The sequence below is a fragment of the Narcine bancroftii genome, chromosome 4 (assembly GCF_036971445.1).
Source record: "Narcine bancroftii isolate sNarBan1 chromosome 4, sNarBan1.hap1, whole genome shotgun sequence".
Lineage (NCBI taxonomy): Eukaryota > Metazoa > Chordata > Chondrichthyes > Torpediniformes > Narcinidae > Narcine > Narcine bancroftii.
Window position 1 is genome coordinate 265,559,645 of NC_091472.1, and position 17,535 is coordinate 265,577,179.

The 17,535-nt window shown below is 40.6% G+C and overlaps 1 protein-coding gene across 1 annotated transcript in view; it reads left to right on the plus strand.

The window, feature by feature from the left end:
• The window catches only part of LOC138761931 (high affinity cGMP-specific 3',5'-cyclic phosphodiesterase 9A), a 145,031-nt gene that overhangs the window by 6,078 nt on the left and 121,418 nt on the right, over positions 1-17,535 (plus strand). Inside the window, exon 2 of the mRNA XM_069934916.1 lies at positions 9,531-9,838. Coding sequence (XP_069791017.1) covers positions 9,748-9,838 — 91 coding nt within the window. The 5' untranslated portion in view covers positions 9,531-9,747. The remainder of the gene's footprint in view (positions 1-9,530; positions 9,839-17,535) is intronic.

The window sequence follows — 17,535 nt, forward strand, 5'->3', positions numbered from 1 at the left end:
GGGTAAGAAAATATGCGGATGATACGAAAATAGGGGGAGTGGTGAATAGTGAGGTAGATTTTCTTGGATTACAGAAGGATTTGGTTTGTTTGGAAGAGTGGACTGAAAGATGGCAGATGGAGTTCAATGTAGACAAGTGTGAGGTGTTGCATTTCGATTAAAAATAACCAGAATAGGACATTGATGTGAGGGCATTGAGGCACGCAGAGGAGAAAAGGGACCTGATGGTTATGGTACAGAGTTCACTGAAGGTGGATTCCCATAAGAAAGCATATGGTATGCTAGCCTTCATAAATCATAGTATAGAATATAGGAGCTGGGAGATGATGCTGCAGCTGTGTAAGGCATTGGTGAGGCCAGGTTTGGAGTACTGTGTTCAGTTCTGATCTCCAAATTATAGAAAGGATATGGATAAGGTGGAGAGGGTGCAGAGAAAGTCTTCAAGGATGTTGCCTGGCTTACAGCATCTGGATTAGAGGGAGAGATAAGGAGACTGGGACTTTATTCACTGGAATGTCAATGACTGAACTGGGTCTTGACAGGTATTTAAAATTATGAAAGGAATAGATAGACTAATCATAAACAGACCCTGAGGGCAGGTGAGGTTGGAACAAGAGGCCATGAGTTGAGGGAAAGGGGGCAACACTTTAGGAGAAATATTAGAGGTGGCTTTTCATTTAGCGAGTGGTGGCAGAATGGAATGATCTTCTGAATGAGATCGTTGCGGCAGGGTCCCTTCTGTCTATTTAAGAGAAGGTTGGATGTGTTCATGGAGGTGAGGAGGTTGGAGGGTTATTGGCAGAGAGCAGGAGGTTTGAGCTAGTGGAGTTTTTCCAGTGAACCGGTGCGGACTCGAAAGACCGACATGGCCTATTTCTGCTCTGTAAATGGTTATATCGTTAACTGTATATAAACAGAAGATTCTGACAAGTTGCCAGCCTCATTTGATGCAGGATCAGCTGCACAACGGCAGAGCACGCTGTATTAACTGAGTTCTCAAGTTTTGCAAAATGAAAAAGTGTCGTTTTTAACATAGTTGTTGTCCTCCAATTTGTTTGAAGATTTGGAAGGCACAGAAACTTTAACAGAAAAATGTGTCCCTCGGGTCCATTTTAAATCTTTCCCCTTTCACCCTCTAGTTTTAAATTCCCCTATGCTGGGGTAAAAAAAGGCAATTGAAATTTACCATATCTATGCCCCTATATGAGGTTCCCCTCCCGCACAACAAAGAGAAATTATCATTATAGTTTTCAGTGCCAAGACAAATAGGTTACAGAGGCACACCAATTCATAGTAACCATTAAGTACCCATCTACGCTAATCCCAATTTATTCTCCCACATTTCACCACTCATCTATACACTGAAAGCTATTTTCACTAGCCAATTAACCTGCATCCTGGTTTATCTTTGAGATGTGAGAGGAAACCAGAGCATCCAGGGGAAATCCACGTGGTCCAAAAGAGAATGTGGAGACTTTAGACAGACCGCACAAAAGGTTAGGATTGAACCCAGATCACTAGTACGATGAGGTAGCGTCTCCATTTGCTCACTACTGTGGTATTTGAGGATGCTCGGAGGAGAGAATTTATGACCGGGGTGTAAGGCAAAAGGGAATGTATTTGAGACCAGTAAAGAAACAAATGTTTGGTCTCGAGGAAATGTGATATAGAATCTGAATTTGTTTAACTTGCTGTTGAATATGGTGTTCCCTGAGCTTCTGGTGAACATTGTGTCACTCAAGGAGGCTACGAACAAAGGTCAGAGTGAGAGAGAACCAGAGAAGTGAAGTACGCGGTGCCCACAGAATGCAGACATGTAATCTTATATAATTGCTGAAGGACAAAGCATTTTATTCACTTGGAAGGAAATAATCATGTTCAGCAATCACAACCATTTTCAAATTTTTAAACATGTCATGCAAAACATACAAAATTTTCATTTAAACACTAAAGCATCCTGTGAATGTGTATTGGATCATATGCCCACAATTTACATACACCATTTTACCAATAAATTAGCCATGTTTTGCACAAAATCAGACTACCTAACTGAAGCTCGTGGAGTAAAGCACGAAAGTCTGCAAAGCACAATACTGGTGAAACTCAGCAGGGCTCAAGGCCAAAAATGTTGGTTATGCATTTTTATTCTTTATGAAATAAAATGCACTGTTTGACCTGCTGAGTTTCTCCAGCATTGTGCTTTAACTGAAACTCATACTGTTTTGTCATGTTGGGTGCTAAAAATCGTAAATTTATCAATTAGTAAATGAATGCTTGTCATTCAATTGATTAGTACATTTTGTACATTTGTGTATCTTTTGTATGCATGTATGCTACTTCTTGAAATTATTGTATTGCACACAGATGTGACCCTTCCCTCCTCGTTGTCCAGGTATGTCCTCTAGTGGCAGCAGTTCATATTTCAAATTCAGAAAAATTACATTAAGAATAGAATGGAAGGGATGAACAAAGTGAGTTTTACAAATCAAAGCAGCAGGGGATAAAACATGAAAGTCTGTAGACGATGTGATTGTAGTCAAAACACATAAATGCTGGAAGAACTCAGCCGGTCTTTCAGTGTCCATAGGAGGTAAAGATATATTACCAATGTTTTGGGCCTGAACCCTTCCTCAAGGTTGGAGTGAAAATAGTCAAGCCTCTGAATTAAAGGCTGGGGAAAGAAAGGGGGAAGATGGGAGGAGGAGGAGTAATTGGATGTGATAAGAGGAAAGGTGAGAATTGATTTTGACTCTCTGAAAGGAATCAGAGGGAAAAATGAAGGGAGAGAGCTAGTGGACAGGAGTTGTTAATGCTCTGCAGAATTTGCAGGAGGTCTCAGTCTGGCAGTGCATGAGACCATGGACAGACATGTCAGCAAGGGGATTAGGCAGGAAATTGAAATGGCTGGCCATTGGGAGATGCACGTTACTGTGGCATATAGAGCCAAGATGCTCAACAAATTGATCTCCCAGTCTGCGTCCAGTCTCTCCAATGTAGAGGAGACCACAACGGGAGCACGGGATGCAATAGGTGATCCCTGCATATTCCCAAGTGAAGTGTTGCTTCACTAGGAAGTACTGCTTGGGGCCCAGAATGGTGGTGAGGGAGGGGGTGTGGGTGTAAGTGGAGCAATTCCTGTGGTCACAGGGGTAGTAGGTGCAAAGAGAGCGATTGGTGGGGAGGGAGGAGTAGATAAGAGTGTCATAGAGGGAGAAGTCCCTACAGAAGGCAGAGAGGGCAGTATATGTCTGGTTATGAGCCCTGGGTGTGTCCCCACACTCAGTGTGCTGGAGGTGCTGTTACTAATTCAGACTGCCTGAGGTCTCTCCGACAGGAAGTCGTCATAGATTCTTCCATCCTGCCTCCAGTCAGGATTCTCTCCTGTTTTCTTAAGCTCTCCATCTCTGCTGTATTTGTTCTCAAGATGAGGCATGCTCCAGAGCTCTGAATTGCCCTCTTGCTTCCAGAAGCAAAGCTTCCCCTCTACCATAGTTGATGGAACCCTCACACATACTTCCTCCATTTCTACAAGTCAGAACAGGCAGAACAGCAACAGAATTTCCTTGGTCCTCTGAATTTAGAAGGGATTGAATTGAGGAACAGGGAAGTTATTCTGCAACTGTACAAGGTACTAGTGAGACTATATCTGAGTACTCTGTGCAATTCTGGACTCCTTACTTGAGGAAGAATGTACTGGCTTTGGAGGCAGTGCAGAGGAGCTTCACCAGGTTGATTCCAAAGATGAATAGGGTTAGTCTATGAGGAGAGATTGAGTTGTCTTGGACTGTACTTGCTGGAATTGTATTTGCTGAAATTTAGAAGAATGAGACAGGATCTTGTAGAAACATAAAATTCTGAAAAGCATAGATAAAATAGATGTAGTCAAGTTGTTTCCATTGGTTATGAAAACCAGAGCTAGGGGACATAGTCTTAAGATTTAGGGTAGTAGATTTAGGATGGAGATGAGGAAAAACTGCTTTTGATGAGAACTGGTGAATCTATGGAATTTGCTGCCCATTGAAGCAGTGGAGGTTACCTCAGTAAACATATTTAAGACAACACTGGATAGATTTTTACAATGTAGGGGATTTATGGGATATGGGGAAACAGGTAGGTGGAAATTAGCATATCATCAGAATGGTGGAGCAGGCTTGAGAGGCCGATGGCCAACTCCTGCTCCTATTTCTTATGTTTTCACATTTCACCTCTCCAACTTCCATATTCAACAAATGATTCTCCCCATTTTTTTTCCAGTTCCAACATATTTCCATCACCAGTCACATCTTTACCTATCCCTTCTTTCTACTTACCCCATGGCCCATTCTCTTTGGGTGTCCATGGTCCACTTATCCCTCCCCATGCACCCCTCCCCAGTCCCTGGCATTTTCCCCTGCAATCAAAAGACCAGTTTTAAGCCTTTTTGACCAATTTGATCAAATTGGGGCCCGTGCCTCAAGGGGGCCCCATGCACGTGTTTGAGCCCAGGACTTGAGCAGAGAACACTGTGACGGACTTGGTTTAAACTGGTAAGAAAATAATAATACTAGAGGCCTTATAAACTGAGGGATTTGTCAGTGAACTCGTGAAGTTATTGCCCTTAATTGATTGTATTATCTCCGTGAAATTTTTTTTAGGAAATATGTCTTCGTTTAAACTACTGGTTATAGGCCTCCTTTGTCTCCCTCGCCAAAAATTCTGTTTCGTATTCATTTGACCCAGTAAGATAGATGTATTCCGGAACTGATGAAGTATCTCTTATTATTATTAAGATCAAAACAGGCTTTAGGCTAATTAATAAGAGAAATTGTACTTTAATATGAGATTGAGATAGTGTCATGCTAGCCTAGGGCCTAGCCTATAGCTTAGGCTTAAGCAGTTAGCCTGAACGTAAATAGCCTAGAATTTCTGACCATGTTAGCAATCGAAGATGGAATTGGTTAAGATATTTGGGTCTTGTAAAGATGAATAACCCTGAAGTTAGGTTAGTTTAAGTTGCTCTTTACTCGTCTAGGTCGCTGTGCGGGTTATAGCCTACATCCTTACGAGCTGGTTTACAAGGTTATTCAGCTATAGGGGCATGTACTGTACATCTTGGGGTTATTCATCTTTACAAGATCCAGATATTCTTAGCATGGCTGCCTCTGTCATTGTTTCATAATTTTGCAGTGGTTTGGTTTAGTATCAAAATAGTACTTGGCTACTGTTACTAACTATGCTATTGCACTGCCAGGGCTTAATCTAGCTTATTTCATGTTTTTGGTGATTTGGAACAGGTACAGTTTAGCTTGACCATGCGGAAATTGTTTTCTTTGGGGGCGAATTTCATCCATTACACGCATCAATTTTTCCACCAATTTTCTCGCCAAATATCTAGCGACAAACTAGCGCTAGACATTTGACCAGAAAATCAGCTAAACAAAACGGCAAAATTAAAGTGCGTCCACCTGTTCTGGAATGTAACCTTAACTAACTAACCTAACTAACCTAATCTAACTATCCTAACCGTTACGAAAAAAAGGCAATTCTTATCTTATTCGAAGTTGTCGTCATTCAACAAATCCAGAATCGGTTGCTTGTTTTGCTGTTCTGGCATTTACAAGTTGAGAGTTGGGTGCGTTGTTCCAAGGTCAGCAGCTGACGTTGGAACAAGGTAAAGCTAATGAGCAAAATGACATGGGATTAACGTTGGTTTCTTGCGTTGTACCAACGACGATGACGACATTGTTCCACTGTTGGAACAACGTAGATATGTTATCAGGGATGTCGAGTCCACTTTTATAACAAATTGCTAATGTCAAGTTTTTTGTGTAATTTTAAGTCTAAACATTTTAAAATATACTTCTTTTACCTTAAAAATATAGCCAAGAGAATTAGCAGCTTAAAATTTGTATGTCATTTTACATGGCAAGCACAAGCAGAGATAGAGACAAAGGGCATAAGTATTTAAGCGGGAATCAGAAACGAGCACTGGCCAAGGCTAAGGTAGCTGAAAATTAAAAACATAGAGGTGCTATCACAAAATCTTTGTCACTCCATCTTTGAAGCACTCGTGTATTGAGGATGAAGAAAACAAAAACAGTTCAGAAAATGACAATACGGCCTTGAGTCCAATTACAGTTGATGAAATTGATAACAAGTTAGAAAAGGATGACGCAGCTGAGAATCAAATTGAAGACAATCTCAATACACCAGAAAACGGTGCCAAAGCGGAAAGTCCACTTATAGCCAAAAAAGACGAAGCTCAATGCTACAGTTGTAATTAACATTTATGATGACCCAGCCATCTGGCCAGCATACATAAATCGAAATGTAAGAAATTATTTAACAATGAAAGGTCTTCCTATTCCAGTGAACAACTTTCCACGAAATGAAAAGGGATTGTGTTTTTCAAAGTTTCACTGTAAGAGGAAACTTTCAAATGGGAAGTGTGTTGAAAGACCTTGGATCATATACTCTGTCTGCTGATATAATTGTTTTTATTGTAAACTTTTTAGTAAGAACACAACCAATGCATTATCAACGTGGACTCAACAAATGGTCAAATCTTCATACAAGGTTGTATGAGCATGAACATTCTAAAAACAATTTGGAAGCCACATGGAGTTTCTGGGAGTTACACCAAAGACTTTGTAGTGCACAGACAATTGACAAAGAACTTGAAATAATCATCAATGAACATACAAAGCACTGGCAGCAAGTATTCAAAAGGCTAGTAGCAATAGTGCAGTTTCTTGCCAAGAGAAATCTAGCATTTAGAGGAACAGAGGCAAAAGTTGGTAATGAGAGTGTACACAATGGAAACTTTTTAGGTCTTGTTGAGCTGTTTGGAAAGTTTGACCCTGTTCTTGAAGAACATTTGCTAAAAGTCAAAACCCACAAAATTCATAATCACTATTTAGGAAAAGATACTCAGAATGAACTACTAGACATTATGGCTACAGCTGTTTTGAATGAGATACTGAAACTCGTAAAAGCAGCTAAGTACTACTCCATAATTTTAGACTGCACACCTGATATGAGTCACCAAGAGCAAGTGTCTCTAACGATCAGGTATGTGTCTGATGGTAACTTGGCTCCTTTAGGTGTTTATGAACATTTCATAAAGTTTATGCAGGTTGAAAGTAGCACAGGAGAAGATTTATATAAAACATTATTAAACACACTGAAGGAATTAAATTTAGAGGTGAAAGACATTCAAGGCCAAGGCTATTGACAATGGTAGCAACATGAAAGGTCACACATCTGGAGTACAAGCACAACTGTTGAAGGATAATTCAAGAGCTTTCTTTGTACCCTGTGCATGTCACAATTATAACCTTTTACTCTGAGATGTAGCCAAATGTTGTCCAGATGCTATAACATTTTTTGGGATCTTGCAAAGGATCTACATATTCTCAGCATCAACTAAGAGGTGGGCAGTTTTTAACAAACATGTACCCGGGCTATCAGTGAAACCCTTGAGCAACACAAGGTGGGAGTGTCGGATTGATAGTGTTAAAGCTATTTGTTATCAGGTTGGAGAAGTATATGATGCACTTGTGGAAATATCAGAAGTAACAGATGAGCCCAAGATAAAAGCAGAAGCTGAATCTTGAGCAAACCAGCTAAAAGACTACAATTTTTTAGTTTCTTTGATATTTTGGCATGAAGTACTTTTTAAAGTTAACTATGTAAGCAAGGAACTACAAGGTGAAACAAAGGACATTGATGAAGGCATGGAGTCATTTGAAAAACGATGATCATGGCTAAGAATTTAGAGAGAGCAGTTTTAATGATGCCCTAATAGGCACAAATGAATTGGCTGAAGCAGTTGAATTACAGTTGGAGTTTAGACAATTTCAAGACAAAAAACTACGTAGAAGGAAGAGAATATTTTCATATGAGGCAAAAGATCAAGCTTTAGATGATCCAAAAGAAGGATACAGAGTTCAGTGCTTCAGCTTAGTGTGAGACAAAGCTATTCAATCTTTAGAGTCTAGATTTAAGCAGCTTAAAAGTCATGTAAAATTATTTGGATTTTTAAATAACTTTGAGCTTACAAAAAATAACAGCACCCTCAGAAGAGACAGAGCATAGTAATTGTGAATAAGGTGGTCTGTGGCCTTGTAAAATTGTTTGTCTTGAGGTGGACAGAGATCCAGAAAGGTGGTGTGTGGTCTTGTAAAAATGTTTGTCCTGAGGTGGACAGAGAGATCCAGAAAGGGAAGGGAAATATGTGAGATGGTTCCTGTAAATATGAGAGCAAAGAGGAAATTAGCATCAAAGATAAAATTGTCCAGGCTATTGGTGCTGCAGGATGCCTCTGAGTATGTCACTTGTTTTAAGTACCATATTTGACCAAGGGTGCAAAAGTCCAGATGCTCTGTGGCATGACAAATGTGAAAGAAAAAAAGTCCCTTATGACATAAATACCTAATTTTTCCATGAAAACTAACTGAAACTGTGTGGCAGGGATGAGAACCCTTGTTCAGCCCCAACTTATCAGGCATAGGTGGTGACTTTGAACAAAGTTGTTCTGTACCTAAGGGTATAGACCAGAGAAAAGATTTTGTCCCTCCTTTGTCTGCCCAGGGCACATCTGATGTCAATTTTAGTCTCCTGGGAAAGTGATGAAACCCCACATCAGGTATCTAGAGATATTATTGGACATAAACTGGACATCACAGATTGAGGAACCAGACTGGATCTTGTATCAGTGACCAGAGGCACTGGGAACAAACTTGGCACAGACAAGGGACCAGAGGCTCAGGGGCCACCAAGGGCCTCATCTAATCTTCTGGGATTTGTGTCCTAATCGATTTTCATCTCCAATTTAAGTCAGATTATTGGCCTGCTGGGCATACATCTTTCACCATACAACACTTGAATGCAGAACAAATAGAAGCATTTGCATCACTGCACTAACCCAAAATTTAAAACAACTTTTACAAAGAGCTGGTGCAATGAGTTTATTGTCATATACATTGTACAATGACATTGGTACTAAAATTCTTACTTGCTGTAGCTAAACAGGTATCTCACGAAAAACTGCATTAAATTCGCTAAAACTGAGATAGTAAATACAAAATATAGAATTCATAATCAGAATTTATTGTTTTGAACATGTCACAAAATTCCTTGTTTTGCGGCAGCATTACAGCTCTTTATCAAGAGCTCAAACCCGAAACGTTGATTATCTATTTATTTGCAACATTGTTTGACCCGCTGAATTTCTTCTGCATTGTGTTGTTACGAAGTCGAGAGATAAGTTGCTAAGTAGTTCAGGACATCCCAGAGTAGTTTATGGTTAGGGATAGGACAGTAAGTACATGGTGGTTAGAGGTCAATTCAAGAGTCTGCTAACAGCAGGAAAGAAGTGTCCTTGAATCTGGAAATTCCCGTTTTCAACCCCTTGTGCCCTTCGGAAGTTGGGGTGGGGGAGGTGGAGTTGAAAGAGAATGTAACGGGTGGAATGGGATCTGTTGAGGACTTCTACTTGTTTCGCAGATTTCCATTTTCTGTTAACCGCAGCATTTTGCTTTCCTTCCCAGGACATGCACTACAAGGACCTCAGTTGCCACGAACCCAACCAACCTGCCCCTTCATCGTTGGTCACAACCCTGCACTTCGCGCACTCTCGCAGCGCCGAGAGTTGGATCACTTCACTCGAGTCCCCGTCTTGCCAGCCCGTCTGACGTTTCTGGCCAGCAGCAAGCGCTCTGCCGCACGGTACGGACCGTGACCGATTTCCCCCGTCTCACACTGACAATGAATACGACAAAAATCATTTACTTCGTGGTCGACGGCAGACCCGAGCAGGCGGAATTCCCCAGCGACTGCCCAACCCAGGACGTGAAAGGTAGGAGAAGTTTGATACAACCTGATGGTTTTGGTTCTCGGGAGATGTGGAAAAGTTGCTGTTCACGGACTGAATTGTTAAAGAACCGAGGGATTAGCCAATGAAATAGATCTGGTTAAAATTGTAGAAAAGTTATGCTGCCTAGATACCATGCTATAGAAATAAAGAAGTTTTAAAAATCAAGTCAAATTTTCACTGGCAAGAAATTACCGACCTGTATTTTTTTTTAAAGAATCGTTTTCAGTAAGATCTGGTCTCTTGGCAGACCGATAGCAAAATTGCAGAACCACTCGTGACTTGACTAGAGTGAGCGGACAACATATCCCACCCGCTTTCTTTGGGGGGGGGGGGGGAAGATTTACAATGTTTTGGGATGATGCACAGAACCGTTCTGTCTTGGGGAAAGAGAATTAGTGAACTGTGACCGTCTGACATCAACTGCACCTCCAACATAATATGCAACAACTCCACTGGAAACTGCGAAGGTGGCATTTGGGAGAAAGTTATGAGCGACACGCGAGATGGGAATTACAAAAGGAAAAAAAAAGAAAATATCTAATTGACCTACAATCTTAGAAGATTCGTGCCATAATGATAACAGGGTTGTTTCTTCTCACTTCCATCCAGAGTCCCTCTCCTTTAGTTCATTTTTTCCATCACAACACCCCCCCCCCACTAAAAAAAACCTCTTGTTATCCAGATTCATCTCTCTTCCTCAACTGGTTGCATTTGCCATCATCCACACACCACTATCTACTGCCTGGGTTTCTTACCTAAGTGAAGGACTCAAGCCTGAAATGTTGGTTGTGTATCTATAAAAAGTATTATGTTTGATCTGTTGAGTTTCTCCAACAGTTTGTTTTCTCTTCAACCACACACCTGCAGACATTCATGTTTTACTTCTGTTTCTTCTACCTTGGCTCATCTTTCCTCTACACCTAGAGTCAACTGCCCATTATCCATCCAATATCTTGTTCCACCTATTATCTACCAGCATCTGTCTCTACTTTTCCTCTTTCACTGCCCCATCAGGCTCCATCTGCCTTTTCTACTCTTGTGTTTCCACCTATTACCCACCAGCCTTTTCCCAACACTCATCCTTTCTCCTTTCCCACCTGGCTCCACCTTCATCAAATTCCATCCAGCTGCTTCTAGACTTGATCTCATCTCTCCAAAGTGCCGTACACTCTCAACACTGATGCAGAAATGCAACCTGAAATGTTGACCATTCCTTTGCCACCGATGCTGCTTAAGTTATTGATTTCTTCCAGGAGTTTACCTTATGATCTGTATTCCAACATCTGCAGTATCATGCAGGAGAAGGCTCCTTTCATCCTGTCTCAGAATGAGACCATCCACAAAACAGATTCAAGCTGAGAAAAGTTAATGATCTCACAGACAATGTCAATATGACCTGCACAGCATTGTTACAGCTCCACAGGAACTGTTGAATGCAGTTCCTCTGCATTGTGCCTCTTCCTTAAGTATAGATATTATAGCAAGTCATCAGCTAATGGGATCATGGGCTGCCTTGTGTATTGCAATCAGCACATAAGGTGATGTGAAGTGATTTTCAGCATCACCTGGCCTCTATTGGCTGATGATTAGGAGCTCTCTTCATCGTGGCATTTGATAAGTAGAAAAGGGCCTGAGTGTATAGTCAGATCACGTGTCTGAGTGTTACTGGTACCATGTAACCCAGTAGTACTACCTGTTGGGTGGTTGGCGCTTAAACTGGCTCCCCCACCAGGCTTGCTTGGTGTGGAGGGTGGCTGGACACCCTGCAGGATGAAGAGCAAGACCTGTCAAAGGGTGAATGAATCCTCTTGTAGGGTCAATGGCCATCCAAAAAAACATATGCTGTGAAGTGCAGAAAGGGCATCCCTTGCTTGGTCTGGCCATTGACTACAACAGAACTTCCCCCAGCTGTCTTGGACCTCTCCATACCATTGGATCTGGCAGGGTTTGTCAAGATGGTGGGTCTGGACCTGTGCAACCTCAACTCACCTAAATCCATTCATCACACGCTATTCCTTTTTGAGGAGTGGGGTATCCTCATATCAAACCCCACAAACTCATAACCAGAAGGCGTAAAGGGCATTTGGTTTGTTTTGTCCTCCTGATGAAAACTGTCCTTTGATTAATGAGTTCCTGATATCCAAAGATGTATGGGGTTAGGAGGTTAATTTATCACATGGTTGAATTTTGGCTCATGGGCCTTGCTCCTGTACTCCATCTCTAAATTAAATTAAAATATTCCATTTTTCTCCACCCAGGTAAGGAGGGGCTGTAGAAGCCAAACAAGGACATCTCAGATCCCCTCATGTATTGCACTTGACCCCAGCATCTGCACTCTTTTTTGGTTCAATCTCCCTTACAGCTGTCTTTTCCCTTCTATTCCGTGTGATGTTGCCACTTCATGTCAAAGCTTCCAGTATTTCTGCTTCTTTGGAATAGTATAAAAGGAAAATGCTTGGTGAATCTTCACTGTTTCATACTTTTCACCATTTAGAAAATACTCTGCTCCAACATTTTTAAGTCTAAAGCGGATGACTACATATTTGTCTGCATTGAAATTAATTTGCCATGCTTTTACCCATTTGCTCAATCTTTGCTCAATGTTTTATTGCCACCTCATAACAGTGAATAGTTGTAATTTCAGTACAGGTTCTTGCTGGACACCAATAGTCCTATGCTGCCAATTTAAGGATCCAGTCATAATCTGTCTTTTGTTGGTCAGTCAGTTCCTAGCATAGTCAAAAGTCCAAGCCTGTTCTGCCTCATTCCTAGGGAAAGAGAAGCCGGTCAATGTTTTGGATCAGTGATCTTTCCTCAGAACTGGTCTCCAACTGCTTTTTCCATGCATGTTTGCTTCTTGACTGGCTGAGTTCTTCTTGCACTTCCATTTTTGTTGCAAATGCATTTTTCTTTGCTTTATACCTTATTCCTGGTGACTTTGGGAGTCTCATGACCAAGTATTTTGATTTACTTTTATTTTATTAATGGCTATCTTTTCTATCATATTTCTTTGACTGATTTCCATTTTCCATTTGGAAAAGCTACAATTCACTGGTTGACTAATTTTTCCAAGAGGTTTGCTTCCTGAAAAAAAACAACTTGGGATTATGATCGACATCTTCAAGATGAACATAAAGATAATTTCAGATTTGCAGTATCACATAGGAAGTTGGAGAAACATTAACTTTTATTGAATTTAGCATTAAGCATACACTTGCCACAAATGTAACAGAAAGTATCGCAGCTGTGGCGATATTGGTGAGACATTTCTGCTGTATTGAATCTTCTTGAAGACAATAAATGCTATTGTTAAGTACACTCATTATGCTGTTGCCTGAAGAACATGTGCATCAACATGTATTCAATCCATATCAATGTAATGCACAACATCCGTACATGTGAACTGCTTTTATAGCCTGTCTGGATCTATCCTGATTAAGCAGGCCAAAGATGATATATGCATAGCACTTGCACTGATCAAAATAGCTTGCTTTTTTTTTTGGAACTATACCAGTAGACTTAAAATATGAAAGGAAAAAGGTACATGACAGGAAAATTCTAACGTGATTTTCATGACCAGCAGCCCAAAATCCAGTGTTCAGTTATTTATTTTTTCTTGACAATTTAGATAGCCAACTCTAATTCATAACTTGCATTGACATTGACCCAAGATAACTTGATGAAGAAAGAAACATTCCACCATCAATAGCCTGATTGCCATCCCATACATTATCTTCCAATGAAATGAACCATGAAGTATTTTTAAATTTGGAAATACAGCATGGTAACAGGTGTTTCTGGCCTATGAGCCCACATACTCCCAAGTACAACACATCCAAAAATGTTTGAAAATTGCATTTCTGAATGTGGGTAAAATAGAGTAAGTAATCACATTTGTAAATAAAAGAGTTATGATACAGAAAGATGGAAGAACAAATCAACAAAACAAAAATCGATTGGAGGATCAATTTGTCAATGTTATCACTGAAGAAAGTGATGCATATTGTGTTCTGTGATAATTGGGCAAGAATAAATTATTTGAAAGATTAAGAGCCCATGCTTTGGGATAGATAGTGGAAACTTAAACTGGAGATTATGAGGAACTGTGTGGAATTTTAATTGTATCAGGTATGGCAACAAGGGTGCTTTCATTACTATTGGATAAAGAAGTAGTAAGTTGCAATTCCATCTCCTGGTTGTCATTTTGAAGTTGTAATTGCTTGAGGATTAAATGCTTTATAATTTTCCATGAGCCAGATTGATTTAAACTCCTACTCCATCTTTCATGTATAAGGTTTCATGGGATTTGCACTTTAGCACCAGGAGAAGTAACAAAGGAAGAACATTGTTGAGACATGTGACATTTAAAAGTAAAATCATTGTCATATAACACTTTGTTCCTCTGTCATTCTTAATGACTGGATAATTATTTTGTCAACTTAAATGGCAGCCATTGTGCAACATCTAATCAGCGGAGGACTTGGGTCATGCTTTAGAAAAATCACAAGAATTAGCTGTCTAATTCTAATGTGAAGAATAGCTCTTCTTGATTTAAAAAAATAATCTATTCAATCACTTGTGACACTGTATATAGTCGGAGAAGGTGATTGCACATTTACTTGTGTCCATTTTAATTGAAATGCTTACATGTCTCTTGTCCATGTCCTTAAGACTTAGGAGCAGAAATAGACTATTGAGCCATTGAGTCTGCCCCACCATTTTCCCACTCTGACCCACTGCCTGATGTTATGAGCCCAAAGGCCCCCAAAACCCAGCAGTAATAGACATTCACCAAGACCATATAACCACTTACAGCACAGAACAGGCCAGTTCAGCCCTACTAGTCCATGCCGTAACAAATCCCCACCCTCCTAGTCCCACTGACCAGTGCCCGGTCCATACCCCTCCAGTCCTGTCCTATCCATGTAACTATCTAGTCTTTCCTTAAATGTAACCAATGATCCCGCCTCGACCACGTCTGTCGGAAGCTCATTCCACATCCCCACCACCCTTTGCGTAAAGAAATTTCCCTTCATGTTCCCCTTATAATTTTCCCCCTTCAATCTTAAACCATGCCCTCTAGTTTGAATCTCCCCCACTCTGAATTGAAAAAGCCTATCCACGTTTACTCTGTCCCTTTTAAAATCTTAAACACCTCTATCAAGTCCCCTCTCAATCTTCTACGCCCCAGAGAAAAAAGCCCCAGTCTGCACAACCTTTCCCTGTAACTCAAACCTTGAAATCCTGTCAACATTCTCGTGAACCTTCTCTGCACTCTCTCTATTTTGTTTATATCTTTCCTATAATTTGGTGCCAAAACTGTACACAGTACTCCAAATTTGGCCTCACCAATGCCTTGTACAATTTCATCATAACCTCCCTACTCTTGAATTCAATACTCCGATTTATGAAGGCCAACATTCCAAATGCCTTCTTCACCACACCATCTACCTGAGTATCAGCCCTGGGGGTACTATTTACCACAACTCCTAAATCCCTTTGTTGCTCTGCACATCTCAATAGCCTACCATTTAATGCATATGACCTATTTAGATTTGCCTTTACAAAATTTAACACCTCACACTTATCTGTATTAAATTCCATCAGCCATTTCTCAGCCCACACCTCCAGCCTTCCTAAATCACCTTTTAATCTACAGTAATCTTCCTCACTGTCCACAACACCACTAATCTTTGTATCATCCGCAAACTTGCTTATCCAATTCTCCACCCCTATTTCCAGATCGTTAATATATATAACAAACAATAGTGGACCGACGACCGATCCCTGAGGAACTCCACTAGTCACTGGCCTCCAATTGGACAAACAATTTTCTACCACTCGCTGACACCTCCCATCCAACCATTGCTGAATCCATTTCACTACCTCCTCATTTATACCTAATGCCTCCACCTTTTTTCCTAGTCTCCTGCAGGGAACTTTGTCAAAATCTTTACTAAAGTCTAAATAGACAACATCCACAGCTTTCCCTTCATCAACCTTTTTTGTAACCCCCTCGAAAAACTCAATCAGGTTTGTCAAGCATGATCTACCCCTGACAAAACAATGCTGATGACTCCCTAGCAATCCCTGTACCTCCAAATAATTGTAAATACCATCCCTCAGAACACTTTCCATCAACTTGCCCACCACAGACATCAGACTCACGGGCCTATAATTCCCAGGTTTACATTTAGACCCTTTCTTAAACAGCGGAACCACATGCGCCACCCTCCAATCCTTTGGCACTACCCCCGTGGCCAGTGACATCCTAAATATCTCTGTTAATGGCCACACTATCTGTCCACTAGCCTTCCTGAGTGTCCTTGGGAATATTTTGTCCGGTCCCGGAGATTTATCCACCTTTATCTTTTTCAACACAGCCATCACTACCTCCTCGGTTATCCTTGTATGCTTCATTATCTCCCCACTATTTTTCTTTACCTCAACTGGTTCAATTTTTTTCCCTAGTGAATACTGAGGCAAAGAAATCATTCAAAATTTCCCCCATTTCCTCTGACTTCTCACTCAGCCTACCCTCACTATCTACAAGAGGTCCAATTTTATCCCTCATTAATCTTTTACTTTTAATGTACTTATAGAAACCCTTTGGATTTATTTTTACTCTGTCTGCCAAAGCCTCTTCGTGCCTTTTTTTGGCCTTTCTAATTTCTTTCTTAAGATTGCTTCTACACTCCTTGTAGTCCTCCTTCAAATTGTCAGCTCTCTGTTCTTTATACCTCTTGTACACCTCCCTTTTTCTCCTAACCAAATTTCCAATATTCCTCGAAAACCAAGCCTCCCTATGACTTCCAGCCTTTCCTTTGATCCTCACTGGGACATAACTACTCTGTACCCTCAAAATTTCTTTTTTGAATATCCTCCATTTCTCATTTACACCCTCACTTGAAAATATCCTGTCCCACTCAATACTCCCCAAATCCCTTCTTATTCCTTCGAAATTTGCTCTTCTCCAGTCCAGAACCTCAACTTTAGGCCCCTCCTTGCTCCTCCCTAAAACTACCTTAAAACTAACAGAATTATGATCACTAGACCCAATTGGATCTCCAACATTAATGTCTGATACCCGACCTAGCTCATTCCCTAACAGGAGATCCAGTATTACACTGTCCCGAGTCGGTTCTTCTACTTGTTGATTCAGAAAACAATCTTGAACACATTTAACGAACTGTAGCCCATCCAGCCCTCTAACTGTATGGGTATCCCAATCAATGTGAGGGAAGTTAAAATCTCCCATGATCACTACCTTATGATTCTCACACATATACGTTATCTGTCTACACATTTGTTCCTCGAGTTTTCTTGACCCATTTGGTGGTCTGAAATACACCCCTATTAGCACCCTCATGTCTCCTTCACCCCTCAATTCCACCCAAACAGCCTCACTGGACGATCCCTCCAGACCATCTTGCCACCTCACGGCAAGTACTTACTTAAACAAATTTTTTAAATTATCTTTAAACATGAAAACAGAATCAAACTTTAACTTACCTCTATTAACTTAACTAACCTTAACCCTCTTTTAATTCTAAGCACACGTGTATGTAATGTATGTAAATTTAAGAAAAGTTCTTTGGTTCACAGTTCAATCTCACTTCTTATTCTTCCAAGTTCACTGGTTGTAGGCTGTGCACAGAATTTAACATGTATAAAGTTCG